Source organism: Trematomus bernacchii, unplaced genomic scaffold (genome assembly GCF_902827165.1).
Source record: "Trematomus bernacchii unplaced genomic scaffold, fTreBer1.1, whole genome shotgun sequence".
NCBI lineage: Eukaryota > Metazoa > Chordata > Actinopteri > Perciformes > Nototheniidae > Trematomus > Trematomus bernacchii.
Genome location: NW_022987828.1, coordinates 1,769,823 through 1,796,878, shown reverse-complemented (window position 1 = coordinate 1,796,878; position 27,056 = coordinate 1,769,823). Strand labels below are relative to the sequence as shown.

General features: G+C 40.1%; 1 protein-coding gene across 7 annotated transcripts; it reads left to right on the top strand.

Moving 5' to 3' along the window:
• Positions 1–1,317: 1,317 nt before the first annotated feature.
• klc1b (kinesin light chain 1b) lies at positions 1,318–26,651 on the top strand. 7 transcript variants are annotated; one of them, XM_034152683.1, is made up of 17 exons: positions 1,318–1,393; positions 8,647–8,918; positions 10,196–10,426; positions 11,539–11,617; positions 11,934–12,162; positions 12,267–12,354; positions 12,935–13,036; positions 13,478–13,651; positions 14,797–14,896; positions 15,410–15,459; positions 15,748–15,815; positions 16,530–16,638; positions 16,769–16,777; positions 17,058–17,210; positions 24,226–24,350; positions 24,511–24,568; positions 25,250–26,651. In XM_034152683.1, exons 2-17 carry the CDS (start codon positions 8,670–8,672, stop codon positions 25,322–25,324), a joined length of 1,899 nt encoding a protein of 632 aa, XP_034008574.1. In that variant the 5' UTR covers positions 1,318–1,393; positions 8,647–8,669; the 3' UTR covers positions 25,325–26,651. The 7 variants fall into 7 exon arrangements, with proteins under 7 accessions (XP_034008574.1, XP_034008572.1, XP_034008576.1 ...); XM_034152681.1 differs by having other exon boundaries at positions 11,536–11,617; XM_034152682.1 differs by lacking the exon at positions 1,318–1,393 and adding an exon at positions 3,912–4,159 and having other exon boundaries at positions 11,536–11,617.
• Positions 26,652–27,056: the final 405 nt, after the last annotated feature.

Here is a 27,056-nt window from a genome sequence, read left to right as displayed (position 1 = left end):
TATTTATAATTGTATTTTTTTTAAATTGTATTTAACCTTTATTTAACCAGATAAAAAAGCATTGAGATAAAATCTCATTTACAATGCTGACCTGGCCAAGAAGGCAGCAACGTTACACATAACACATAACACAAACATATAAAATACAGAGAACATAACTAAGAAAACAAAAGACGAAAAAGTATAATAATAAAAACATAGAGTACATTAACATTAGATAAATCAGCTGGTTTCAATGTCGCCTCTGGGTAACATAGCCTTTTTATGTACAATATAACATTACGTTTGTACATTAATTATTAAATTTGTTTATTTTTAAATTCAACTAAGTAAAATTCACAATTAGCTTTCTTTATAATACAGGTTCATATTATCAACAGGTATTGGGTGCTGTCAGAAGGTGGCTATAGTTGACACAATAATGAACTGTCCTCTGTTAATTTAGAGAGACAGCTTCTATTTAAAATAACTGTCTGAGTTAATTATCATATTAAGTTTAGTTTTTTCAAAACAATGTACATGGTGTGTCATTGTGTGTTTCATGTAGGCTACACGTGTAATACTAGAGGAACTATGTTTACCTGGGTAAAAGGGATGTCTGTTATATTTTCCCTTAGGAGGGTTAATTGTTTGTAGAATCATTTGGAAGATGGTAATGATATTAAAGTGGTAGAATTACTTTCTTATGTGAGTGTTGGCCACAGGTTAGCCACCAGATGTCACTAAATACTCTTGGTATTCTTTCTGTGGTGGAATTTATGGGCTATTCATAGACACTATATGGCTATGATATGGGCTGTATATATAAAGGGCTATGACTGTAGACTGGTTATGACTTTATAGTGTGGTCGTATGTCTTTAAAAGTGAGATAAAACATTACAAATAAAGTAATTTAAGTCTGCACTTTCAACTAAAAACATGTTATATTATAGCCCACCTGTAGTGATGCCAGTAGGTTTTGGGAGAGTAATTTGATCAACTGCATTTCCTAATATATTTGAGATGTTTAAAGAGAAAAAATAATACTTCCAGATCTCAAATGTTTGTGGTTAAACCCTTTATTTTATTTTAAGTTGCAATGTCTGAATATGAAATAGGCCTAATTAAAATGTATTCCAAAGTATTCAGATTAGATTTCTGGTAATCCAATAGTTAACGGTACTAATTATTTTAACAGATAAATGGCCATGTCATTTGTATTATTTTACTGACTCTGTTATTTGACTCATATCTGAATATACATCCATGACTGTCTGACCCAACCCTGTGGATCGAAAACAAACATGACGTCACCTTAATTAAATCAGCCGCAGGGGCTTCTGGGAGAATCTTGCGGTGCCGGAGACATTTTGGATTTAAAGGGGCTGAGCTAGCCGTCAGTCCTAGCTCTTGGTAAGTAATAGATGTACTTTCACTAATTAATATTATAAATGTGTGAAGCTTCTATGTGACCGTGTATTTAAGCGATATAATTGTGAAATACCGTGTATATAAATGATTAAGCTGGTGGTTTGAACAGCAGGAGCAGCTAGGGAGTGGTGATGCTAGCTGGTTAGCCGGAGCTAGCTATCAAAGTCGCTAAGCAGAGCGCTTAACAGATCAAAAAGCAAGCTTCACTGTGGTGTAGCTTATTCAATGAGCATTTACAATATCATTATAATTAATCTACCCGTGTTTATATAACAGGCAACATATGCCCATATTGCTAACACTAAATCCTGTAGATGGATATAGAATAATAAACCCCGTTTTGCACTACAAAAGTCAAAACAAAATGAAAATGTGAATTTAATTATGATCACCGCTGGAGTTAAATGATAGACCATTTAATTTAGTTTGGGATTAACTTGGAAATGTTCAGAAGACTCTGTTTGTGTTCAATTTTCGTTAGGGTTGTGCAAAGTCATTAACATGTAGCTACCACGTCATTATATCAAAAGTCGAGCTTTGTGTTTGATCAGGGCGACACCATTGTACATCTGCGTGAGTGTTATAAGCACAGGTTCCACTGCAACAATACTCCCATGTCAGGTGGTCTGCCTGGCAGTTTTTCTGCATCAGTAACGTTAGCAAAATCCATGCAGGCAGTGTTCAGACCACCATTAGTGGGGAGCAGCCCTCTCGCAGCTGGTCTCAGTAGAGTGATTGATGACTGGGCAGTGACAGTGGTACTTCCCTCCTGGCTGTCCCAGACCCCGCCACACCCTCCCTGATGGCTGGCTCTGCTTTGTGTCTGGAAGTGATCCATACAGACAGTGTTGTTGGACTGCTGTTTGTGCAGTAAACAGAGCAAGATGAAGTGATCCGGTGGTGTCAAACTTCATCAAATAGACAGAAAATGTTTATCAAGGGAGATGGCACAGACATTGTCCACTGGCTTGTTGATGCACTCTCCATAGTCTGTATTTTTTCCCCTTTTCTACCCTAGTATTTGATCATTTTAATTCCATCAAGCACCACACCCTCTCTCAAACGGCCTGTTTCTGCAGCCTGTGCTATGTTTTGTATTTGCTCATGAAGTATTTCCAGCTCAGCTTTCTCGATACGGTTGTATAAACATTTTAAATGTACTTTGCTTTAAACCAAATCCACTAGATTTTAAAGAAGAAAAAAGTAGTATTTAGTGGTTTCATCATGCCCTTAAGTCAGGAAGATTTATACTTGGCAGTATAAAGTACACAATTATACGCAATTACAGGTCATTCAGTTTATCCTCTCCAAAAGCACAATCGATTTGAATGACTGTAATGCAGTGGTAGGGAAGGATTCGGCGAACGAGGCCCTGAGGGAGCTTGATGGTGTTTTCTAAAGGGAGATCATGTAAGGCTTGAGGCCTCCTTGGAGATGGAGGCTAATGAAGAGTGGAGCTCTAGATGGACAAACACGAGAGAGAGATGGCAAAGTTCTCTCTATAAACACAGCACTATCTTTCATAACTCTGTGCAACCCTCTCTGGTATTTGATATTGGTTTCTGGGCTGGATGTGCAATGACTCCTGCTGCAATATGATATGACCTTTGATCCTTCTGCAAGGTTGAGTCATATGACAACTCGGTTCCTGATCCACCTCATCAAAACAATGTCAGAGTAAGACATGTCTATTCAGTTGTTATTGTAACAATGTGTTTGTTTTTTTATAACAAAATACATTTAGCTATTGTGGTGTTTGAAGATTCTTTGCTTCATATGAGACTATGATTTATTGTTGGTTAACTAGTTGAATAAGAAACATTGCTTCAGTGGAGGTGCCTTTAGGTCTGGTTAACATCTGAGACTGCATTAACACTACTCTGGATTGATTTTCCTCATAAGACCAACGGTGGTCTATTGCCAGATATTTAGGGACTAATATGAGTTGAGTCTAGTATAATCATGTTATCAGAAACCAGATAGTCCTTAAATCACTGCTGTGTCAATAAGCCTTTAAAGTCCCTTAAGAGGTTTATACATTTGAAAATGTTCTAAAATATAATAGTCCTTTGTCTGGTGGCTTAAAAATGTTCCCATCACTTATGAGCTGGATCGTAAAAGTGAAATGATTGGATTATAAGTGAAAGTTGTCTTATCAGAAACTGTATTGGTTGGTCCTAAGGTGTGAATGTATTGATGTGTGCTTTTTGTAGTACAATGAGACAGTAGGTGTTGGCCTTGCAGTGGCTTACATGGTAACATGTAAATAGTGTCATAGAGCCCACCCTTTTGAGTCTCATCAGATTCATCCCTTTGTGTCTGATGAGTGCAAAGGAGCAGAGTCTAGATCAGGATGTGTCCCTCCCCCATCAGACCTGCATCTCCACCCTCCTCTGCTCTCCTCCAGCTGTGGGCGGGGCCGTCTCTCGATGTGCGCCCTGAGCTCATGTTGTTGTTTTTAATTCTGACGGAGCAGTGGGAAGGTCATCGTCATCCCGCAAGCAGCTCCGTCCTCCTCTCCCCACCATCGGCGCTCATCTCTCTCATCCCTGTCCTCTCTCATTTCCATCTGCCTCTGGCACCCTGAAGGTTTCCTTTTTCATTTGAAGGAGGATCGCTGTGGATTTGCACAGTCATTTTATAATGCACTTGGCCAGCGTTTAGCGCTATTTCTGGAGGAGGAGTCATTATTTCATCAGCTTCTCACCGTGCCAAAGTATGAGACTCTGATCTGCCACTGAAACTGAGGTTAGTTTCCTGGTCCAGCAAGCTGTAGCCAAACAATGACGGCATTATTCATATATGGCTTAAACCTTTAGTAGGCATTTAGGGGGTTTTGTAATGGATATCTAGATTCTTTGTAATATTCCCTTTTTGCATTGTTTTTCATCCTAAAAAAAGACTATACTTTGATTACAATAGGTCGTTTTACTGAACTGATCCTATCTGTTGTATAATCAAACATCTCTTAATGCACCAGGTCTCATCTTCACCGGCTTCTGATATAATGATAGGCTCTGAATGAGGGATTTATTTAAAAAGCTTTTCCTCTGGTGTGCCTGTGTTTACAGAAGTGAAAATGTCTTCTTAATGGCTACTTAACTGGCTGCTGCTGAACATGACTAACACTTGATCCTGATAACTCCTGTACCCTATCATGAGGTCTATTGGATAAAAGGCCAAATGACATGATTCTGAGCTGTAGTTTATAAGTGTGATGTGTACATGGTGAGTGTATTTTAGTATTGAGTAGTCGTATTCTAACTAGTTATAGCTGGTACATTTATTATTATCTTGTGATGCTGTCATTAGTTTAATGTGCCCATGTTTTGTATGGAACACCAACAAAGTCAATGTTAAAGATGAATTCAAGCGCAGCTTTAAAAAAACCAGCCTGTTGGACTTCATCACAACTCTTTAAAGACGTGGGACATATTAACTCCAGCAGTCTGAGGAAAGCAACAGTCGATGATACAGGTGTCGGTGAATGATACGAAGGCGAAGCTGCTTGTTTTTGCACTGACTGACATGAAAGCGCTTCTTCTCTTTGTGAGCTACTTCATGCTCTCAGCTAGTCAGGCCTTTCATCCAAACAGGCGTTTAACTGCTGAGGCTCTGAGTGACTGTACTGGGTAAAAAGCTGTCTGATCCAGGAACATGCTTGATCTTTCAAAGAGACCATTTCAAATCATGTTCATGGAAGGGAAGAGCTTAGGCACCAAACCCTTCCAAGGAGAAAAGTACTGTAGGCAAAACCTGGGTTTTATAATCCTTTTATTTTGGGCTTTTTGTAGCATAGCGATCATAGAGAGCAAGAGTCTAAATGTTCAAACTTCTATACAACAGTCGTATCTTTGCAAATGCAAATTAGAGTCAGCTTAATTTGTTTAAAGCATGTGATAGACTGTTATGTAAACTACTGACTTATGTATTGACAGCACAAAATGGCTCTCAGTTATGTGCTGCCTGTGGTCGGATTTTCTTTCGTGCAAGTTCTCCCCCAACGTGTTACTTCTTGTCTGCTGACTATTTCACTGATTGTAAGCCCTCCCTCTGGTAGTTCTGTTTTTGGTGTACTTGACATGAACTTACAATGACCATTACAGGGTTTTTACAAGGAATTCTTACCATAACAGTTTCCTTTTGAAATATCTATATTTGATTTTGATATTTTATGGGTTTTTTTAAATGCAGAGCAACAATGAGATCACACTTCTTCTAGACATCCATGTAGGTAAAAATGTGATGATCTGTAATCTCTGGAAGTGGCTCAGAACGAGTGCATGTTACTATTAATCTTTTATATGTTGTTTGATTTAAAATGGGGTCATTTGATGGGGGAAACGCTTCTTTGAAGAGGTTGGCTGTCTCTGTGAACTAGCTTTTTACTGCTCCTCCAGTAGCTCCTGTAAAGAGATCATCGTATATATTGTGCAGTGAAATAGTAAATTGCAGATGAGACATGCACAAAGTCACCTCTGGGTACCGTGTAGAATGTGATCTGTATGAATCCATCAGCAATGCTCAAGCTTTTAACATCTTAAACGAGATGCAAGCAGATTTGCATCAAGCTTACTCCACCCTTCACTTTTTCCATCACTACCCTGAGGCTTCAGGAATGTTTCTTTGTGTACGAAAACATTGGCTATTTCTTCTAACAATATGCATTTTTTTAATTCTTCATTAGATTTAAGTAAGGGGAGTCATGAACCAAAGAAAAGTAAAGCTTTTAGTCGAAGTAAGTTGGAGTTATAAAAACAATATCCTTTCACATCTTAGCTGTATCCTCCCATTCACTCGTACTGGTAGGGTACCTGATACCTTTTACTATCGATCGCTGCCCCTCTTCTTCCTCTCCGGATCCTCCAGCTGGTCGTACACAGGCTCCAGTGTCATCCTGTTAATATCTACGGGCGGGGATGTCAGAATATCTATCTGACATCCAGTTGGTCATTAGTTAACTTTAGTAGCTGCCCCAGCGTGCTCGTGCAGTGTCCATCATTACACGTATTAGCATCATAAATGACACTCCCCTGACTGCCCTGCTGTTAATACATGATGCAACGTGCACAACATCCTCTTTAATGACTGGATACTAGCAACACACACAGTTGTGTTTGTTTCTGCCAATGCTTGTGTCAGCTGTAAATGTGCCAAGGGTCCACTCAAAATGCACCCAAACACCTTTTTTCTTTTGTAAGAAGTCAGAAAGCTGACAACTTAAAGTGGCCAGCCATTTAACGCTGCTATTATTAATTGGACGGTTGATCTTGCAAAGCTTTTTAGGCAAACGTTAATCAATTAATTGTATTCATAATAATCTGATGAATTGAATATAATGAAAATAATTGCAATTCCAACAACCATTTCTAATTATGTTAGGATAATATTCATTCTTAACCCAGCTGTCAATGAATATTAAGAAAATCATTTCACATCTTTTGTAGCTACGTTAATTCCAGCTTTCAACCACAGGATTAAACTTGGCTGCTATTACATTTTTTGTTGTCACATTCCTAAGAAAATAAGATAAGATAAGATAAGATGGTACTTTATTGATCCCAATTTGGGAAATTGTTTAAACAGGGAGCTGCAGCCACCTAGCACGGCGCCGAGAGCAAATAGCTATTTGTTGTAGTCGTTATGCTCAAGTTAGGCTTATGTTGTTTTTTTTATGCACTGCTTTTGATAGACAATTGCGGAAATGCAAGTAGCAGAGCAGGGAGCGGCTCTCTAATGGTGTAGTTCATTTCTTCTCTTAGCAGACGGCTCTCAGCTGGTGTTTAGCACGGCAAGCCCCTCTTCCATAACCTCTTATTCTCCCTGCTGCAGAAATACTGAACGCACTAGCTTTACTTTGCCTGGAGCCCAGTGGGAAGGGTAGGGCCGCCTTTGGCAGCGACATTACCCTGATGTATCCACCAGGGACGTGGCTCTGTGAGTCACAGGCTATCTTCAGTCTGTTTGGGGAAAATGGCACATGTTCCATGCACTCACCCAAAGGTCTGGCATTTCTACAGAGCACACTGTGTTATTGACACTGGAGTTTTCTGCAACTTGACCAGCTGCTGAGATGTATTTCTGAGGCTTTTGTCATGTCATCCTCTCCTTGACTCTCCAGCCAGTCATGCAGCCGGCTAGGCCTCTGTTTGGATAAAGAGCTGGCACCAGGAGCACTGCAGCATCTGTGTGCCCTCTGTCACTCTGCAAGCTGTGGCCATGCTCACAACTAGGGCTGCACAGTTATTCCAAAATGTATCGAAATGGCAAAAATATTCGTGCAATATTTGGCGATTTGTGTAATAATATCATTATGAATGAGGTATTGTGGTCCTGCATAAAAGTCCCAATCTACAAAAGATATTCCACAGACTCAATGAAAAATCCTTGTTTGGCTCAGATCCTCTTAGAAACTCACACTGACTTAAATATATTTATACTTTGGCTAAGGTATAAATAATTATCAATCCGTGCAATATGGCGAACCTTATCGCAATTGCATTTTCTGTCAAAATAAGTGATTTATTTTCCAAATGGAGCAGCCCCATTCAATTATTATAGGTGCCAACAGTCTGTCCAAAAGAGTAATATATTTTCGGCAATCCCTAACACGTACAGCAGATATTACACACATGCTCTGTATGTGTACATTCATTAAACCATTTTTCCTTTGGTCAGAGTATAACTTATGTGTTTTATAACAACCCTCCTTATCGTATTGCATTCATTCTGGGGTTTTTTAATTAAAAAAATGATGACCGACCTACCCACTCATGAAATTTGAATCTCTCCTCTCCCTCTAGTGATAAACCGTGAGTTCATTACCTTTTTATGGTTGTCTCGTTGCTAGTGGATCATGCTAGCGGAGCAAAAAAATGACTTGTTTCATCAGGGCGAGGCTTTACACACTCAGACTTTGATATCTTTAAACAGAGAGTGGAGAGTGGATTCCGTCGGTTCACCCCTGCAGAGAATGCTTCAGATGGTTTATAGTGGTGAAGATCATTTGGAATTGAAGATACTTTGAATTAAATAGAGGAAAACGAATAAGACATGTTAGCCGAGCTCTTGTGTCCTTTGTTGTGAATGAAAGTGTTAAACAAGCACAGCTGCATCTTCAGAAGACCGTTTCAAACATGTCCTTTTAACGTGGCAGCTGCTGCCGTTCAAATGTTCCCACAGTGTCCAGCGAGCGAGCCTGTTGTAACAGTCGTTTTCCACTCCTTTGTTCTCAGGTTTCCCTAATCTTACATAGAATATGTCCATCATGGTGTATCCAAGAGAAGAGAAGCTGGAGAAGCTTACTCAGGAAGAGATCATCTCCAACACCAAGCTGGTGATCCAGGGTCTGGAGGCCCTGAAGAACGAGCACAACTCCATCCTCCACAGCCTCCTGGAGACCATCAAGTGCCTAAAGAAGGACGAAGAGGCCAACCTGGTGCACGAGAAGTCCAACCTGCTCCGCAAGTCTGTGGAGATGATCGAGCTGGGCCTGGGAGAAGCGCAGGTGAGATATTGTTTGGTCGACAGAATAATATGAGCTTAAGAGATAATCAGGTGGGTTACAATACAGCAGACAAAGAGAGAATGGTTCAGAGTGTAAGAAAAGTAAAGGCATTTTTTTATAGCACAGTTCAACAACTAGGCTTTACGAAAACACTAATAGCTTTACAACGTAGTTTAAAGGGGACCTATCATGCAAAATGCACTTTGTGATGTCTTTTATACATAAATAGGTGTCCCCGGTGCGTCGGGGAACTCACGCAGCGTCAGAAAATAAAACCCTCTCTCTTTTCCTCCATACCCAAATCTTTTAAAAACGGGTGTACAACGAGCGGATACAGATTTCCATCCGAACTGACGTGTCCATCCGTGGTGACGTCGGCGGACCCACAGCAAGTTGCTATCAGAAACAATGCCTGGCGTGTTTTGGACGTAATCTCGTCTTTGTTTACATTAGCAAGCCTCGCTAACACTCAGAGCTAACCTGTACTGGAGAGCACATGTTTTTTAAAAAGCAGGAAATAAAAAAAGAACTCACCTTGTGATAAACCTGCAAGAGAAAAAGCATTTGAGCTCCATACTGTTTCAGAAATAATCCTTGACGTGGTTTAAACAGGATGGCGTTTTATCACAACCGAATTTAACTTTATCTCCGGTATAATTCTGATCAGGCATTAGCTCCGCCTCCTCTTCTTTCTTTTTTTCAAGCTAAGGACCCAAGATCCGCGTTTCTCTAACAGGGCTGCAAAAGAGGGGTTTGAGCAGTATGAGGCATGGCTACAATGGGTGAACTGTTTGGTATTTTGAGAAAAAAAACTTCACAGACATGTTATGTATAGGTATGGCCCTACAATATATTTTTCAAATATAGCATGATAGGTCCACTTTAAAGTAAACGCATAAAATGACATGTAAGTACCTTTACAGTCATTCAAGAGCCAAGAGAACAGAAATAACAACGAGCTAAAGCAGAATAAAACACATTACACCTTATAATAAAAGTAACAGTGCTGTGTAAGATTTGAATAATTATTTGATTTAATAAAGGGCAGCAAAAAAACTGAACAAGTCTTCAGCCTGGATTGAACAGAATGTAGTAAATTGGTGTTAATCCACCGAGTCATGTGTCTTTTGGTTGTGAGTTTCTGCTTCCTCATTCTAAACTGAGTTTGTGTGGTGATCATGATTCATTCAGACCCAGTTTGTCCTCTCCTGCGTTGCCGCTGCGACATTTTGTCTCCGTTAAATGCTCACAGTTCCTGAATGCTGTCTCTATCGCAGGTGATGATGGCCCTGTCCAACCACCTGAACGCGGTGGAGTCGGAGAAGCAGAAGCTGCGTGCGCAGGTGAGGAGGCTCTGCCAGGAGAACCAGTGGCTGCGCGACGAGCTGGCCAACACCCAGCAGAAGCTGCAGAAGAGCGAGCAGAGCGTGGCCCAGCTGGAGGAGGAGAAGAAGCACCTGGAGTTCATGAACCAGCTCAAGAAGTACGACGAGGACGTCTCGCCCACTGTAAGACATGTTGTTAACGATGCATGAAAGCTGTATTATTAGGTTACTTGGGTTGAAATAGTTTGATTTATTTTATTTCTACCATGTTTTATGTGCAGGATCCTTTCAAATACATTATTCCTCTTTAGCATGAAAAGCACCGAGTTCAATTGACGGAATAGAATGTTGTTTTATTTCTCGGCCTATGCAGTTAATTGACTTGTTGTTTATTATAAGCAGAATGGGACAGAAACAGTCAGAAAACAATTTACACATCCAGTGCATGATCCTACTTGGAATATTTAGTATGCATTAGCCTAAATGACTCCAAGGGGCAGCAAACAGTCGATTATATCTGATACAGGAAGAAGATCACAGCTTCCAGGAATGAGCCTTTCTGGTCTGGTCCTTATTGATCCAGCAGTTCAGAGAAATTGCTGCATATTCTGACCTTATTGTTCGTCACAGAAGGAGGCTGTGTTTTCCTGTGTCCTCTAGCTGCTTATTGCAGGAAGCCATCCTGCCAATAACCTGAATTCCTCCTGGAATCAGCTTTTCTCATATGGCTTCTGTGTTAAAGCCCAACTGAAATCTCATTTAGTCATTTGATAGAACACACACCAGTGTGTATGTGAGGTTTGAATAGCTGGATCAGAATAAGAAAATATCTCCACACAGTAAGATATCAATCTACAGAGGCAGTTACCTAATGTCAAACTAATGATAAACTAAGGGGTGTCATCATGAAACCAAAATATATCATATTTCTCACTTAGGGTTTCTGGTCTTTTTCTCAAATGACGGGAAACACAGGAAAATTGATAGACCGAGCAGATATATATATGTCAAGGTCGACATAGTTCTAGGATTTAAAATAAAGCACCGTATACAGATGTCAAAAGGTCAATTGTGTGTAAAAGTGACAACTGTATCCAACATGAAGCTCATGAAACAATGTATACTTTAAATGTTAATATTGAATGTATTGGTCTAAATTACCACCAATGGCATACTTTTCTGAATATGAGATATAGTTATCTTGATAGCCATATCGTCTTAAATATTTAAAGACTGCCGCAAGATGGTTGCTGTCAGTTAACATGACTAACAGGTTTGTTTTCTCCTCTCAGCAGGAGGAGAAGGACCGAGAAACACCAAAGGACTCCCTGGATGACCTCTTCCCCAACGACGAGGAGGAGCACGGGCAAGGAAGTAAGAGAACAGGATCCATCTCTTCTGCATCATATGACAATTCTTCTAAGAAAGTTATTCAGAGTAAAGAACTAAAAAACATGTTAATCAAAAAGTATTTATATATTGTGAAGAAAATGTTTAGGCAATAAGGATTTTGTGGTCTCAAAGTAATCACACTTGGTGACGGGACATGTTCAATTACATTTAAAAAAAAAATTATAACCCATAATCTAATTATTACACAGATTTGCAAATGGAGTTTTAATCAGGTCTGAGTTTCTCTCTCTTTGACGTCCAAACTGACCGTTGCCCTGTGCCCCCCCCCCCCTCACAGGTCAGCACCAACACAACAGTGCGGCGGTGGCAGCGGCTCAGCAGGGGGGCTACGAGATCCCTGCCCGCCTGAGGACCCTGCACAACCTGGTGATCCAGTACGCCTCCCAGGGCCGCTACGAGGTGGCTGTCCCTCTCTGCAAGCAGGCTCTGGAGGACCTGGAGAAGACCTCTGGACACGACCACCCCGACGTGGCCACCATGCTCAACATCCTGGCCCTGGTCTACAGGTCGGAAATGCCTTCAATTATGAGCTTTTGCTAGTTATTCTTCCTATTTGACTGCAAAAACAACAAGAAACACTCATCATGTTTTACCGTTCTTTCTCATTCAGGGATCAGAACAAATACAAAGAGGCCGCCCATCTGCTCAACGATGCCCTGTCCATCCGTGAGAAAACCCTGGGCAAAGATCACCCCGCTGTAAGACTCCACCATCTTCATAGCAACCATATCTCCATGGGGACATATTCATAGATCAGATTAGTTATCTGGTGGTGGTTTATTATTGCACATGACTCTGTAGACTGAGAGGCAATTACCTCACAGTCTACTGTACTTTTTGTTCTGTGCCGCCAGTTTTTTCCACCATCACAGTATGGATTTTAAACCTGTGCCTGCAGGCTTTTAAGGAATCAACCACAGCTGCTGAATGGCTGCTCTTACATCCAGCATAAACCAAACTACAATGAGCTTGCAGTGAGACATTACACATTCAATTGTGCTTTTTTCATAGCCTCTGGGAACAGATTTGTATGAATCGATTTACACTATGGCAACAAATTGCATTGTGTGGCATAAAGGAAGCTATTACAGCACATTGTTTGCTTCATATTGTTATTACTGCTGTCACTCAGTCTGATCCTGGATACAGAATAATTAAACCCAAAGGATTATTACTACCATCCTGTGTAATCCAGGTGGCTAACATCCCAGTACAAAAACAAAACAGATAAAGGAATTAGCCTCATTTATATATTTCTTCTCTTTCTTATAAATCCAGGTTGCTGCGACGCTGAACAACTTGGCTGTGCTGTACGGAAAGAGGGGGAAGTACAAGGAGGCCGAGCCGCTGTGCAAGAGGGCTCTGGAGATCAGAGAGAAGGTAGGCCACATCCCTGGATCACCAGGAGATCCACCCGCAGCACTCGCTGCCAGTGAACAATTAGCCCATTGTATTAAAGTCATTCAAAGTGGTAATATTTCCACAATGTAAGATCGAGCTTCTCTAACACCAGCAATTATAAATAGGGAAATTATTTTCTTAAATTATCTGTGAAGTTTCCGCTGGGGGACATTCCCGTGACGGACGAGTTTAATTGAGAGCATAGATGAAAATGGAGAGCAGGAATTAGGCAAAGGGACAGCGCTTAGCAGAGCGCATTGAGTTTCTCTTTCCCTAAAAAGCTTTATTCGTTATCCTCTCTATTGATCAGCCAGCCTTTTAATAGGTCTCCTGCAAGCTGTAAATAAAGGAGACATTCAGAGAGAAGGCCTTGAGGCAGCAGCACAAACTGATATCTTATTTGTCCCTGATGTCTCTCAGGTCCTGGGGAAGGACCACCCAGATGTGGCCAAGCAGCTGAACAACCTGGCTCTGCTCTGCCAGAACCAGGGCAAGTACGAGGAGGTGGAGTACTACTACTGCCGGGCCCTGGAGATCTACGAGAGCAGGCTGGGGCCAGACGATGCCAACGTGGCCAAGACCAAGAACAACCTGGTGAGAGACACGTTAAAACCACTACATCTGCTTTTATTGTGCTTCTTTTCTTTGCTATACTTTGAAAATAATTGCAGTCCCTGTTGAGCTGTGAAGGTACCAAGATAAACACAGGCAGAGCTTAGTTATATTGTGAGCAAATGACTCATCTGTTCTGTCAGCCAGAGTGTCTCTGTGGGGGCGAGTGTAAACTGTTACCGCTCTCTGCCTACAAAGCTTCCACTGGAAATATCTTTTAAAACCATGATGTTTTTCAGATATTCAATGCACCAGAATTTTAAAAGGGAGACTATTTTATCCAACACATGCTTTTTCAAAACAACAGTTATGAAAGGAAGGTTCATATTATGTAATGTCACACTTCAGTACAACAGCAGCCTCATTAATATGGCTGTGTATTGGCAATAATGTGGCACTTATCATGATTTAATGGTTATGATGCAATATATATTGTGCTACTGAAAGCAAGTGGGTATATTGCAATTTAAAAGACAAAATAATTGTAGTTTAGGGAAACTGTCAGTTGTATATCAATCACACCATACTAATAAAAACAGAGTTAAAAAAAGAATTTACATTTTATGCATCCGAATAGTAGGATCCCACACACTACCTTTGGGCCACAATTAGCTAAGGAATAACCATTTATCTATTTGCAACAACAAATGTAATTAATCCAAAGTGATTGCAGGATTCTTTAGAAAGACTATTTTGGTAAGTACAGTAAGTTATCCACATACTTGTACTGGGGCTTGGTCCCTATGCAAAGGACCCAAGTTCAAATGTGTCTTGGGACCAATCTTGGCGTGTCATTCCATCCGTCTCCCCCTTTCAACACTATCACTTAAATAAAAGCACTGGTTGCCCAAACAAACTTTTACCAAACCAACAGTGTTATCGTGAATCCATACGGTATCACAGAACATAATATGGCAATACTCGAGTGTATCAATATTTCTACCCGGTCTCACTGATGAAGGCGAGGCTGTATGGAGACAGTAAGGGAGCCTCTGAGGTCCAGTCCCATCCTTTTATGAGTCACAGTGCCTTGGGGAAATATGCAGATCCACTGCTCCTGCTGTCAGGAGGCACATTATGAATCCCTAAAAACTCAAATATGCTTTCTCTCTTTTTTTCTTCTTCAGGCGTCCTGCTTCCTCAAACAGGGGAAATACAAGGAGGCTGAGATTCTGTACAAAGAGATTCTGACTCGTGCTCATGAGAAAGAGTTTGGATCTGTTGATGGTAAGGTCTCATCAGAGATATTGTAGATTAGAGTGTACGGCAGCACCCATTTCAAAGGTTTACTTCTATATTGCAGTGGTGGAGTCTATCAACACAATAGAAGAACAAATGTGTCCCTAGAAAATTGGTTTTGCATTTATAGTGCCTTCTGTATTGAGATATAATGTCCTATTTATTTTATTTCATGAAGAATCTGAAAAATAATATTTATAAAAATATTAAATTCAAACATTCTTAAATAATCTCAGGGATTATAGTCATATTTACCACTGTCAGTAATATTGGGCCAGTGTTATAATGTTTAAATTCCATCTTGAAACTGATGGTGGCAGATGCCAGGAGTCACGAGCCTCTTCTGATATTGTGTAGCACAATGCGTAGAAACAATCCAAAAAGTATATAGTAAATAGTTCCTGGTGGATTCAGTGAAACATCCTGGGGTCGAGCAGCTAAGCTGTTTTCCAGTCCTGTTGAACCGTGTGTAGACCATCTCTCCTGTGTGTTTGTCTGCAGCTGAGAACAAGCCCATCTGGATGCATGCAGAGGAAAGAGAGGAGAGCAAGGTGAGGGGGTTGTCATGTTATCCACGAAAATATTTAAAGCAAATTCAATTAAATGAATGTGTCAAATCATAGCTGGCAACATGAAATACAACCGTGCTGTAGCATGGGAAAGAATAGTGAAATACAAGCTTTCATTAGTATGTTTCCTACACACACACACACACTATAAGCTCCAGCGAGCATATGGTAGTTATATGTAAACACTGGGAAAATGCAGCTGATCCAGTTTTAACCTCCACTCCCAGTCACGCTCTTTTTCTCTTCCTCTCCTCCCTTATTTACTTCCAGGGCAAGCACAGAGACAACACTCCCTACGGAGAGTACGGAGGCTGGTACAAGGCCTGCAAAGTCAACAGGTGAGGCAGAGCGGGATCAGCGTGGTGTAAGGCGAAGTCAGAAATAAAGACATGTCATAAAGGCCTGGGATTAGTCTCTTCACTTTTGTTCAAATGTGTTCTTTTATAAATGTGTGAAGTTAATATATTGTAGAAATGTTTTTTTATTTTACAGTATTTTTATTTTTCCTCCTTTTTTAATTTTGCAAAGTGAATAATTTTACTTAAAATGTTACTTAAATTACCTTTTATTTAATATTCATTCATTTTTATATTTTTTTATATAGTCAAGCATCGTTTTTAAAGACACCAATTCATGGTATTATATTTGTCAAAAGACACAAAAAAGAACTAATATATAGAACTAGAGATAATAATGAACATTAAATAATGATAAAATAATTATCAAAAAACTAACAATTATTTAGTTTAAAAAATCGAAATAATGAATTAATGATACTGTTATTTGTTTAACTTTACCTACAAAATGATCCTATACATCACATAATAACACAACACCTCCTACCCGAAACCCCACACAGAGATTTGTTTCCCTCTGAAACTTGAGAGACTAAAAGTTTCCAGAACTTCTTAAAATCCTTGAACTCGTCTTTAGGATGAATCAAATTCCTTCAAGGTAAAGTCTCCGTAGTCATATGACAGGAAGCTTTGTTGTGAACATTTTGATTTTCCTCACCTTTGGGTAAATATTGTTCTGCCTGTCCCATTGTCCAGCCCGACAGTGAACACCACCCTGAGGAATCTGGGGGCCCTGTACCGCCGGCAGGGCAAGCTGGAGGCTGCTGAGACCCTGGAGGAGTGCGCTGTGAGGTCTCGCAAGCAGGTCAGCGCACATTGACTTTACAGACAAAATACCTGTTTACTTATCAGTGTCCTGTTTATGTCAATGCTTAAATATGTCCCCCAAATCTCACGATGTTTCTTTCCCTTTCTTTACAATGCTATGGATCCAGAGCAACACAGTAAGTGGTTTGACTCTCACCGATGGCCCCCATAGAGCCTCCACCTCTCACCCCTAACACCACTCCCATCTTTCAGACATTTCAAATGTTCCCTTTGTCTCTGCCACTGTGACAGTGATTAATTTAAAGAGACGGACAACATCAAATCCCTTTTAATACCTCCATGTAACTCCACACTCTCATCCTAACCAACCAGCTAATGTCTACCTCAGAGCTAGTTCTAATTACTGCATGTTTGTGTTTTTGTTTGTGTGTGGCACTTGTGTTTTGTTCCCATCAGGGCATCGACCCCATCCACCAGACTCGTGTGGTGGAGATCCTGAAGGATACAGACGGCGACAGGCGGAGGAGCAGGGAGAGCCTGAGCAGCGTTAAGTATGAGAGCGGCTCTGAGACCGGAGAGGAAGTGAGTATTGGCGCCGATTGGAATGGGGTGAGTACAAATCCACTAAAGAGTCCACTCAGTCGTACGCCTCACTGGTGAAACAAGAGATCACAGAGAGTGGACTGGTACAGAACATCCCAGACAAAAACAATATGACATTTTGAGACCATGGCAAGATAATACAAATGTAATGTAATATAATATATTTGAACGACAATACAGTAAATAATAAAATAATAACAATAATATTAGTATTAGACGACATGAAATAAAAGAAAATGGAATACAATAAATACAAAACATATATACATAAGTGATCAATATAATAACAATTTACAATAAAGACAATTGTATAATAAATATAGTGATGAATAAAATAAAAAATTCAAGAATTCTGTTAAAATGAAATAAATCAAAAATGATTTCAATAAACGCTTATTAGTCAAAAGACTTGCTGAGTAGGTAGGTTTACTTTTCTGTTAACATATTGAAACACTTCCTGCTTCTATTAGGATTTGAGAGCAAAGGTTAACATTTAACAGGAAGTAGATTCTTCTGCCTCCTGTACCAGGAAAGAAGCCCCTCTAGATGATGCACCGCTCAGGAAGCCCTCGCTCCAAACAAATTAGTCATTCCTGCATGACCTATTTCATGATGTCAGTGTTGCACATCATCACAAGTTACAAATGAGTGACCTAATTCATTGTATATGAATATAAGGTTTGTGACCTTTTTTTTTATAGATGAAATGGCTGCCTATTCCTAATTCTTGATTCACCGTCTCTGTACCAGTCCATAGCCTCCTTGTAGACGTGCCTTGTTCCTCTCGTGAGGTCATTCTGATTATCCAAAACTGTAAAGCTGATTGAGTGTCTTGGCATGCCGAACCCGTTGTTTTTGACAGCATCTGAGTAGATGTTCATGTTTTGTGTCGTCCATTGCTTGACAGTGAAGTCCCAGTGTCTTGTTTTAATAAGCGTCCGTTCTGCTGGCAATGCTTCTGCACAAGTGGAGCGGTAACAAAAAGGCACTCGCTCATTCTGTGGCACCCTGGCAACCACGTGAAATATTTATCTGCTTTTGTGAGACTCACAAAGATGCATCCTTTCGGAATCCCTATAAGGATGTCTCATATTTTCCGCTGTTAAAGAAATCGACAGCTTTTCCCAATATTCTGGATGTTCATTTCCCTAATCTGAGCAGTTGATACGCAGCTCTTTATCCTGCTGTTTAACTGTCTCATTATACCATCCACTCTGGCTGTGTTTCAACAATCGTTAGTTTCCTTTTGCCGCATGGCTTTTATTTCTGCACAGCGTGTCCCATTGGTCTTGTCACCCCTCTCCTCTTTAATTAAGAGGTCAGAGCTGGAAGCATGACATTCATTGCAGCAGATAAATAAACACTGTTAGCATAGAGCTGCGTCCCAGCTCAAAGAAGCCCTCTGGTGATGCTTACATAAAGCACAGTGCAGGTGGGTGCCAGCAGTAATGCCTCGTCTGAGCCTGTGCCCCCCCCCCCCCCCCCCCCCCCCTCCCTCACTAAAGTGCAGCCACACCCTTCACGGCACCAACCCCAGTTCAAACATGCATGTAGCTACGGCAGCCTGCTGGGCTCAACATTAACATGCACACTAATGGACCGTATGTGTTAACTGTGTTTACACATGGTTGATAAATGTCTGTTAACCTCATATCTGCCGCTCTCCTTAAAGGTATAGATTGGATTTTCTGAAATAGGGTTGTTTGAAATACTTCTCCATAGTCTGAGTATTACCTACAGTAATAATCAGAATGCCTTTATTCGTCCCACAGAGGGGAACTTTGCATTTGTTACAGCCAAAGACGGCTTAATATTAACCAAGAAGCATGCATCAAATGATATTAATGATTAAATAATTACACAATAATTACACAATTTACAACATACTGCTGTGGAAGCAAAACAAAATGTTTGTGCCAGTTTATTGTACGTTTTATTTAGAATATTTTCCCTGTTTTACTTTGCAGAAAGAAATTAGTCTGATTGTGATTCTGACTGTAGATAATACTGACTATGGATAAGAACCGCTTAAAACCCAATTTCAAAATAATCCAAACCATCCGTTTAAGCAGAAAGATGGGGTTTAGTTTGCTGGCTTTTGTGTGAATGTGATGCTTCTCTACACACATGTTCATATGTATAACACACACAGCTACTCAAAACTGCTTCACTCCAGCAACAGCATGCACATTTCCAAGCGTGCACCTTTATTTGTGAAACGTGATGGCGTGTACTACCATTTCATTATTCATGTCACAACCACAGCAGTAGAATGTAAAGGCACACAGTCCAAACAGTGAAAAAAAAACTCCTGCTTGTTAAAGATTGTCTAAAATGTGTCACGAAACATGAGCTTTTTAACTAAAAGACTGCTTAACAAACTCCATCAATCCATTCATTTACAAAGCTGCAAACATACGTCACTACAACTTGTGTTTTAGAAAATAGGCTTGTAAAGTGCTGTCTGTGTGTGTAGATAGAGACGATGTGGCCCGTCAGAACTATCACTCAGCTGCTGTAGAGCTTTGCCCAAACATGTCTTCACTCTGGAACTCACTGAGGCTATAGGAGTGTTTCACCTGACCGCTATAAACTCTACATAGAGCTCACATAGTTTGTGTCGAACAAGTGGAGGTATAACTGAGGAGATGCTCAGGTTAATCGGTAATATCTGAAGTATGTGCGTGTCTCTTTCTGCATGACTTGGTGTATATTTGTGTCTGCTTTGCGCTCTCGGCTAGATGCTTCAATGTGCTGCCTGTCTGTTTGCATGATTTCCTAGATTTCCTCTTTTTTCCTTTTTTCTGTTTCTACGTGTCACTCACTAACCTACTACCTTGTTGATAACTCTTGCCATGACAACCAATCAGCCTGTCAATCAAATGTCCTGTTTCTCACTCAGTGGATTGTACTCTCCCTCTTGAACTCTCATTCCTAGGGCGGGTTGGGTATGTAGTGTCATAGTTATTAGGATAGATGATTAATCTTTAAGGATAGGGAACAGAGGACCGGTCGAAACAAGTGCAGGATTTAAAATATTTCATCAGATAAAGCACTCAATTTTAGGTTGTTTTTTTTCCAATAAAGGGCAAAGATGTTATCTAGAATATAATTTCCCTCTTGAGATCAGTGTAAAACCAGCATGCCCCTCTCTGCTGATGCTTGCAGATGTCCTGTCTGCAGTGCACAGTCACTGGCTGTCTGCAGTGTGCCAAGGCTTTAGTGGTACCCAGAGAGAGGAGAGAAACAGCTGAGTCACCGTGACTGCAAACACCAACCCACTGCATCACTGACCCACCCTGTAGTGCAGGTCCTCAGAGAGCTGTAGTGTCTCACAGAGATGGATTTTCACATCCTTGTTTGCATAGGATCCCTGATTTTGCTAGAAAAAGTCATCAAACCCCAAGCTGGAGTTAATACAGAACAGTTGGGGCAGAATACACCGTTCTACAACAGTGCTTTTTCATCCTTATTAGGTTACTTCAATTTACACAGTTAGCTTTGTACATATTATTGTTGTATCATTTGTTTTGTACATAGTGTTTTTTGATCATTTTCATAATCACCTCAGTGTATTCAATAACTGTTAGCTACATTAGCTAGTCATTTAGTGTAACACCAATGTTGTGGTAGTTTAAACGGCCTGAATTTCTACGGCTCTTGAAATGTATACCTTCCACTTTTCCCGAAGCTCAACATCTGCTGGGATGGGTGAAAGCTCTCAGAGGAAGGACCTAGCTAACTTTATAAAGCAGACCGCTCTCCTCATAAACTCTAGGGTGCTTTTCTTCAATTTAGGCTAACAGCGCTTTTTATGGACACTGAGGTCAATGTAAAAATGATAAGAAACCCCAAAGCAAACATTAAATACTATTAACAATATGTACAAAGCTAAACGTTGAAAAGCGACATAACTAACTTAAGAATGACAAATCTGTTAAATAGGGTGTGAAGGTAAAGTTACAGGAAGTAAAGACACATGCGATTAGTAGAACTGATAGATGTTGGGTGTAGAAAAGGCATGAAGCTCAGATTTGTGTAGGTGTGTAGCGTAGGCAGCCCGACCCTGATCTCTTAATCTCACAATGTGTGCGTTTTTTTTTTGTCTGTTTCTCTCTCTTTCTCTCTTATCAGGCCTAAGCCATCAAGATTATTCCTCCATCCTTCTCTCCTTCCCCAACACAATAGCAAAAAGGAAGTGTGTTGTCGTTCCCTCTGGCCTCCTCTGTCCCAACAAAGCAACAGCTCCTCTGCCCCCTCCCGGTGCCAGCAGAGACACAGAAAGCCCCCCCCCCCCCCCCACCCTCTCGCGGCTGCCATCTCTGCCCCCCCCCCACCCTGCTGGGACGTTTTGGTCTTCTCATCTCGGCTCTCTCTCTTCCTTTCACCCTCGATCCTTTCCCTCTCACTAACCCTGTGTCGAAAGGCTTTTCTTCTCTCTCTGTAACATAAAAAAATCATTGTGTGTGTGTGTGTGTGTGAAATCTCCTTCCCTGTGAGGAAGCCACTCGCACATCTTTTTCCTCTCTCCAACACACATTTGTAATTTTTCCTAGCTGCATAGTAGATTTATTTGGCTGGATAAGGGGAGCAGGAAGGTTATTTATTGGAAGAAGGCAAAAGATGATTTGAGGAGGTGTTGACAAGAAGTAACGGTTAAGAGTCAATGTAATTCAAAACTGCTGTGCTTGGTCTCAATCTGCTTAACAAATGAAAGGTGACCTCAAAGCTAGCTTCCAACCTGTTGCCTGTGTTTAGCCTCATTTTATTCAGTTTTTAAAGTTTTTTTTTAGTCGTTGGTGAGTTTTGAGTTCTTCCCAATAATGAGATCAAACGCTTAAGCAGCTTAGAAATAAATGGTACTGTATAGTTTCACATGCTAATCCAAATATCTAATTTCTTGTTAACATCTGAAATGAGAAGGGAGCATTGCCATTTTGTTTTTTTTATAGATTTATTTCCTTTTTAATTTGTATCATTTTGTTTACATTTTTTTAAAGTGTTGATTCTTTTGTGGCTGAATATTAAGGCAGTAGTTTGTGCCGCAGTGTGAAAAAGACCAGAAGGGCCGACATCAGTCGAAAGCAAATTGTCAGATCACAGCAAGCTGTTGCCATGGCAATTCATGTTCAAGTCGCTCGCTCTGGTGTCCTTGGTTTGATTGAGTATTCACGCAGGCTCTACGCTTGAACAATATATACACAGTAGCTCACATTTACAAAGGGAATTAGCAATGTTAGCGACTGTTGTAAAGCTAATGCGACGCTAGAGACCAACGAGCACGGACACTGGCCACCTGAGAGATTGCTTAATATTAGTAAATCCAAGATAATGGCTGTGAAATGCCCAGAATTGCCTTTTTATTTGTCAGTGCAGTATTAGAAGCTTTGGATTCCACAGTAGTTTAGTGTGTATTGGTGTATGTGTTGGTGGTACAGTCCACTCTGGCTATTTTGAACACGAAGCTTAATGGAGTGTGTTGCCTTTTGTTTTTGTTACAGTCGTTTGCAAAGTAAACATTGTCACTCTGGTGAATCATGTTTTTAGACAACCGAAAAAAAAGTGCAGTGAGAGTGTTTCCTCAAGATCAACATATTGTTATTTCAGATGTTTAACTAACTGAATGTAAAATGACTTCTTTAAAAAGTGTAAGTGTAGGCTGTATTTCTAGATCTGTGCATTCATTATACGGCTTTTCGGTATGCTACTTGATTCTTCATTCCTTCCAATGAGTACACCTTTACTTCTAATGCAACTGAACAAAAGGAATTGACTATGTACATCACATAATTATGACAATATTGTTGTGTTAGTGGAATGCTTATTTATTGAACTGTCTATTCTCGACATATATATATATAGTGTGACTTCAGTTTCCCAAAGTGGAATTACATTAATTGTAAGGTCTATAAGCACTATCTTAGTATAAGTAGGACTGCATTATATTTACCATTCTGCATTGTGAAGATTATTGCATCAACACTTGTTGGTATTCTCAAATAAAAGTTTTTCATTTGTGGAGTTTTGTCTTTTTCTCTGCATCGGACCGAGAAGACTGTGGTATTGTGCGATCAGTGGAAACCTATCATTGTGTTGAGTCTCTGCTCAGTGGAACAGAAATGTCCAATACCTGTATACATCCTCTGGTTTACCCACAATGCCCTCTGCTGGTGATATGCCTGATTGCATCATGATTATCAAAATACAATCAAAGTTAATACATTGTTTTGAATGCATTCCACCAAAGCTAGAGGGTGTTACACTAACAGTGTTTACTGGTCAGTTAGTGAATAAACACACACTATGCAGGACAGCTAATATGTAGCATTATAATTCCAAAATGAATGGATTGATGGATGAAAAACGTTGAGCTTTATATTTTCATTAACTTTTAATCTGCTGGTTGACTAAATAAATGCTAATTTTGTTCATAAACAATCTGAATAAAGTGACAAATCCAGCAGCCCAAGTTGACCAATGAACCCAAACCCAAAGATATTCTTGCCATCATGAAAGACAAAGAAATTAACAAATATTACCGAATAAAACTCTTAAACAATGCTATTTTGGCATTGTTCCTTAAAAAAAGATGAATTGACCAGAATGAAGGAAAATGACACAGCACACTTGCTGGAGCACAATGAGTTCAGTGCTCAAACTGAAGTGACTACAGTTTATTCTAATGGTGTACCATTTGAGAAGAACATTTACTCAATGATTCATTACAATTAGGTAATGTTGAATGTAAGTTATCAGAAAGTGAAAAGATGCTAGCATTGCCTGCAATCGTTAACAATGCAGACGGTTCAGCAACATATTTCATCACCTAATGAATTGCTCTTTAAATAATATAATTCATGACATGTGTAAACCCCTTTTTGTGAGACCCCACGCTGTTTGGCTGCACCAGCCATTCACAACAGGACTGGCCTACATCCAGTAAAAGGATAATGATTTGCAGATGTGAGTTCTTGTCTCTTCAGTGCAGAATGGTTGTGCTGATGCTTGTGTGTGTCTGCAGGACGGCAGCGGGGCTCTTCAGCGCAGCGGCTCCCTGGGGAAGCTCCGGGACGTCCTGCGGCGCAGCAGCGAGCTGCTGGTGAAGAAACTGCAGGGCAACGGGCCGCCTGAGCCTCGCAGCACCAAGTAAGAATACAGGATTTCTCTGTAACGATGGGTAGCAGACAGTAATAAGCAATGCTGTTTTGAGGCAATTTGAATAGTAGTTCAAGCTCCATGGATACTTATTTTGCACTTGAACCCAGGATACAGTATTAACATTATTGTCTTACTGTTTGTTCAACAGCATGAAGCGCGCTGCTTCCTTGAATTACCTGAACAAAACCAGTGATGACCCGTTCCAGGTGAGAAACAGTTTTACACTCTCTTAAACACAGGTTGCCATTTTCTACCACTAGAGGTCTCTCAATCAGCACAACAAAAGATGGAGGGGGAAGCTGTGTAGGGTCATGGGAGTTGTTGTCTTTACCCCCATTTTCAGTGAGCTTCTCCTGGTTAGGATTCGTTAGGTGTTTCTTGTCCAGGAGGTTCTTACAGCAGCGGTATCCTCTCCAAACAGAGCCAGTTATATACACCAGTAAAAACAACAAATAAAGCTTCACCATAAAAAAAACACCAACACAAAGGGGGGCAGAGAGCCTTTACTTTGCTTAGCTTTTTTCTCTGATAACATAAGATCCAGGTGCCCGATGACTCCTTCACCCGGTTCAGATATATAGCTAAAAACAATAGAGATTGTGGCTTAAAACTGGATAAAAATCAACTTATGAGAGCACCAACCAAAAAAAAAAAACTGTTACCTTGATTCAAATGACAGATTTCTCTAGGTTTGACATTTTTGGGAAAAATAATGATGTTACACGATTCAGTAAAATAAATAACATGGGTTTACTCGTTTTTAGTGCTTTTAATGCGGAGATGTTGCTTATTGTAACTTGCTATATCATTAAAATTGTTATATCCTATCTTTCATGTTGTCTCCTCCTGTATCTTCTCTGATTTTTCTCCTTCTGTTTCCCTATCAGACTCGGGGAGTTCGTAATTTGAAGGAGAGCCGGGGCCTGAGCTCCAGCACTGTGGATCTCTACACTGGAAACTGAGCAGCAGGTGTCTGATCAGCTGATCTGTTCCCGATCCAAAGAGGCTCTGACCTTTGGCTCGTTCTCTGAGCTGTAATGATCACAACAACACTACCAGACAGACTCCATCACACTGCCTTCCTCTGCTTGTTAGCATCCAACCCCAAGACCCACATCCTCCTGAGTTAAGACCCAAAGACATGTTCGGTCATCAACACATTAACGAACATATTTGGTGTGTTTTCTTTCCAGTTTGTTTTTAAACCAGGTTGTTTCCTTTTGGTCTTCCAGAGACAGATTGATCTATTTTCCCCTCATCGTGTTCCTAGCAATGGTGATGCCTCAGTGCCTCCTAAATATGGCCGAGAAAATGTACCTCATCTCTCCCCTTATTCATCATCTGTGACTCTGCACTTTGACTTCAAACGTTGCCATATTGTCTCCTGCTCCTGTGAATGTCTCCCTATGTTGTGTGACTTGAGATCCTTGATTGTCTTCCTGTGCCATCTATAGGTCTAAATTAGAAAATAAATACGTTGTACATTTCTATTTTCTCACAAACTAGTTATAATAAATAGGCCTGGTGGCTATGAAATGATATAATGTAATATTATGACAAAAAATTATTTTATTTTTATTTGAATGATTTTGCCTATTGAGATTTCTTTGCAATGCGAGGTGTTGGTTAAAGCTTTGGGACACAGGGTGACTTGTTTATCTTACTGTCATGAGTTGAGTCATGTGACTTGTTTAGGGTAATTTATACAAAGTTTTGGGGAAAAATAGAAATTGATGCTGCTTTTATCTCCAAGTGTGTTTTTCTGCATTGGTTTTTCTTCCATTGTAGAGAAAATGTATTTGAGGCATTTATGGTCTGTAAAATACAACAATGAAAATGCTCAGCTTTTTTAATTGTATATAAAAAAATTACGAGGATGAACCAGGTTTCTTAATGAATAATGGTCATCCTGAATGATCTCCGGTGCCATACAGATTAGAGCTGCTAGCTGTGAGCACATCCTCTTATAATGTTGTTTACAGTGATTAGAATGTGTGATACATGTGATAATTATAGGTTTTTGCACAATTCTCAGATCGGTTTCTTCTGACTATGATTTCATTTTTTAGTGAAGCACAAAAAAACTGGAATGTCTTGTAATTATAATTGTTTTGATAAATGTTTTTTCTTTTTATTATTTGTAATCAACGTGTCACAAATCATAGAATTCATCAGTAAATCAGTGTCATTGTTGGTAAGAGTTGAATGTGTGTCTCATATGTCATGAATAGTCTGATGGAAAATTGGAACCACTGATAATGAAAATTAAACCAACAATGTTCTATTTTATGGCGTTCATTCTTATTTCTGGGGGGGAATTTGTAAAAAGAAATTTGTTTAAAGGGGGCCATATTATGCTTGTTTTCAGGTTTCATATTTGTGTTTTGTGCCTCTACTGTGACATGTTTACATGCCTTAATGTTCAAAAAGCTCTTTATTTTTCTCATACTGCCTATGCTGCAGCACCTCTTTCCACCCTCTGTCTGAAACCAGAGCCCAGTCTGCTCTGATTGGTTAGCTGGCCGGCTGTGTTTTGATTGGGGAACCATTAAGCGATGTCCAGCCTATCATCTTTCTAGAGTGTGTTGGAGTGCTAGCCATAGCCAATCTATTAGTAGCAGCCAATAGAAGCACAACTGTTACATAGGGATGTCATTATGTTACGGAAGTAAACAAAGGAGTCCAATCTAGGCA